The sequence below is a fragment of the Apaloderma vittatum genome, unplaced genomic scaffold, assembly GCF_000703405.1.
Source record: "Apaloderma vittatum isolate BGI_N311 unplaced genomic scaffold, ASM70340v1 scaffold31654, whole genome shotgun sequence".
NCBI lineage: Eukaryota > Metazoa > Chordata > Aves > Trogoniformes > Trogonidae > Apaloderma > Apaloderma vittatum.
The window spans coordinates 2,700-5,161 of record NW_009713728.1 but is presented as its reverse complement, the minus strand read 5'-3'; the positions used below and the strand labels follow the sequence as shown (position 1 = coordinate 5,161).

Sequence of the window (2,462 nt, the reverse complement as noted above, 5' to 3'; positions counted from 1 at the left end):
CCGGCCGAAAGCAGTGCTGCCGCCGCCGAGCGGCTCTCCGGCACCGTCCCTGTCCCTGGGAGCACCTCCACCTCCTCTTCGTCTTCTCCTCCGCCACCTCCTCCTCCTCCTCTCTCCCGGGACGACAAGGGGCCAGGTCTGGGGCTGAGGCAGTTCCGATGGATCATCTTCTCCTGCGGCTCCGGAGCGGGGCTCCCCACTGCTTCGGACAAATTAGGCACCCTCTTGCCAACTAGAGCGCCCAGTTGTGTCCCTTCCAGAAACATCACCATCTCCTTCCTGGTTTCCATTGTGGTTTTGCTTAAGGGAGGGGGAAAAAAAAATCCAGATCTCTTTCCCCCCCTCCCTCCCGCTCCTTGTATAAACCCAGCAACCCTCTCCTGCCAATGCGGAGGAGCAAGCGGTGAGATAGGGTGACCTTGTGATGCGAGCGCTACACTCCGCTGTGCTGCTCTGGGAGGGATCACCATTGCCCTCTTCTTTCTAAGCTGTCATCCTCAATGGTGCAGTCGTCATTACAGTACCACCGGTGACGCCACACATTGATTGCCAGTGGATAAATAGAAACGTCTGCCATGGGGAAGATGAAAGGAAGAGCCGGAGCTAATGGGCTAGATGCGTGATGCACCAGGTGTAGGAGTCCGAAGTGGAGAGGGAAGTGTGAAAAAGAGATGCATATGGAGCTGAGCTGCAAAGAGGTTGTAACATGCGGGGAGAGATCCGCAGGGGGAAGCTTTGCCTGACAATTAAGTAGCTTTTTGACTGCTTTAAGCCACAACCTTGATGTAGAATTGAGGCGAAGATACCTAGCTGCGTCCTGGAAGTGCGAAGATATGTACTCAAGCCTCTTCCTTGGATGCATTATTTATTGCTGGCAATCAGCTTCTGCATAACCGCATGTATAAGGCTTTAAGAATCCTTTGCAAACTCGAGGACAAGGAAATGCGCTGCTGACACCTGAATGCAGAAAAAACCTTGATTTCTTGTTCTGGTTTCATACCGTTTCATGCTCTTATAATTGTTATTGCTTTATATTGACTGGGATTAAAACGTTAGTTTAAAATTTAGAAATGTGATTACACATTTATTTTTTTTTTACAGCTGATAAGAAACAATACTTCACTTTTAGTTATTATGGCTATCTGCTGTTTGTAGTTTACTCCTATTTCTTCCTTCACAGTTTTCATTTATTCCACCATTCTTGCGCTTTTAAGAGAGTTTTAAATCTCTTTATCTTTCTTCTGTTTAATTAATTGTTTTGCAAAATTTGTTATCTGCTTTCAGGAGGAAAAACTGCAAGAAGGTCTGCCAAGAACAATTCAGGCTCAGAGAAATGCAAGTTATCAAGGCCAGAGCTTATGCTAGCTAGCAGATGCTGTTAAATGAGAAATGACAAGAGCAACCATTTGCACAGCACTTGTCTAAAAGTAAGGGACCTTGTAATGTAAATAGAGATGTACACGTAGTTTCTTCGGCATAGTATGTTATTTCTAATGAGTGCAGCAACTATCTCCTCTCTAGTTAATATTAACTCACACGTGTAGTGTCAAGTCATTTTTACCATCTGTCGTAACTAGGTTGTTCTAAATTTTTTCTCTCGGAGTGTTATTGGCTAGTCAGGTTACAGAAAACATTCAACCAATTACGTTCCCAACCCAGTAAGGAATTTACTGGCATATTTGAGGTGACGTTGCTTCGGTGGGGAACATGCAGCGCAATAGGAAACACGCTGAGATTTTCTGTCCAGCCCTGTGAGCAGGACGGGCATGGTGCAGGGATGCAAACAAACAAACAAGTAAATAGGATTCCAGTTCCACTGGATGCATGAATTAATGCGTACTGTCAGCAGTAAACATACTGATTCGAGGGGGATAAACCAGAAATTTTTACACTGCTGTCGCCAGCAATGTCTCTTTCTCCCTGCGTGGACATGCAAGCCTGTTTCAACGCAAACCCGCAGGACCCGCACACCACGCTCCGGACTGCGGTGCTTTCCGCCACACAAGCGATGCGTGCACTACTCTGAGGCTTCACAATTTCTTGAAAAGTCATTGTTAAATTCCCTTTCCCTTCTCTGCCTTGCCAGGTTTTAGCCCGATGTGTCCCCTTCCAGCCTCGGATGAGGACCCGTCGCCCACCCCAGCCGCATCCGGGCTCTGCTCCGCGGGCTGTGCGAGCGTGGAGCCGGGGAAGCAGGATCAGGTCCGGCTGCTGCGGGAGCAGGCGGTGGATGGATGGATGGATGGATGGATGGATGGATGGATGGATGGATGGATGGATGGTTGAGGTGGTCTGGCTTCGCCATCTGACTGGCAGTCGCGGCGCGCCTGTTCCCGCTGGGCGGAGTCGGAGGGCCAGTGCTGATCCCTCTGCGGGGAGCAGCGCGGAGCCGTGCGGCGGGACCAGGCAAGGCGAAGCCGGAGCGCTCGGGGAGCGCTGTGCCCGTGTCGCACTGCTGCCGG

The 2,462-nt window shown here is 49.8% G+C and overlaps 1 protein-coding gene across 1 annotated transcript in view; it reads right to left on the bottom strand.

The window, feature by feature from the left end:
- Positions 1-290, bottom strand: part of LOC104273230 (homeobox even-skipped homolog protein 1-like) — a gene marked incomplete at its 3' end in the record, with an annotated part of 444 nt that extends 154 nt beyond the window's left edge. The window contains exon 1 of the mRNA XM_009868484.1: positions 1-290. Coding sequence (XP_009866786.1) covers positions 1-290 — 290 coding nt within the window.
- Between the last annotated feature and the right edge of the window lie 2,172 nt (positions 291-2,462).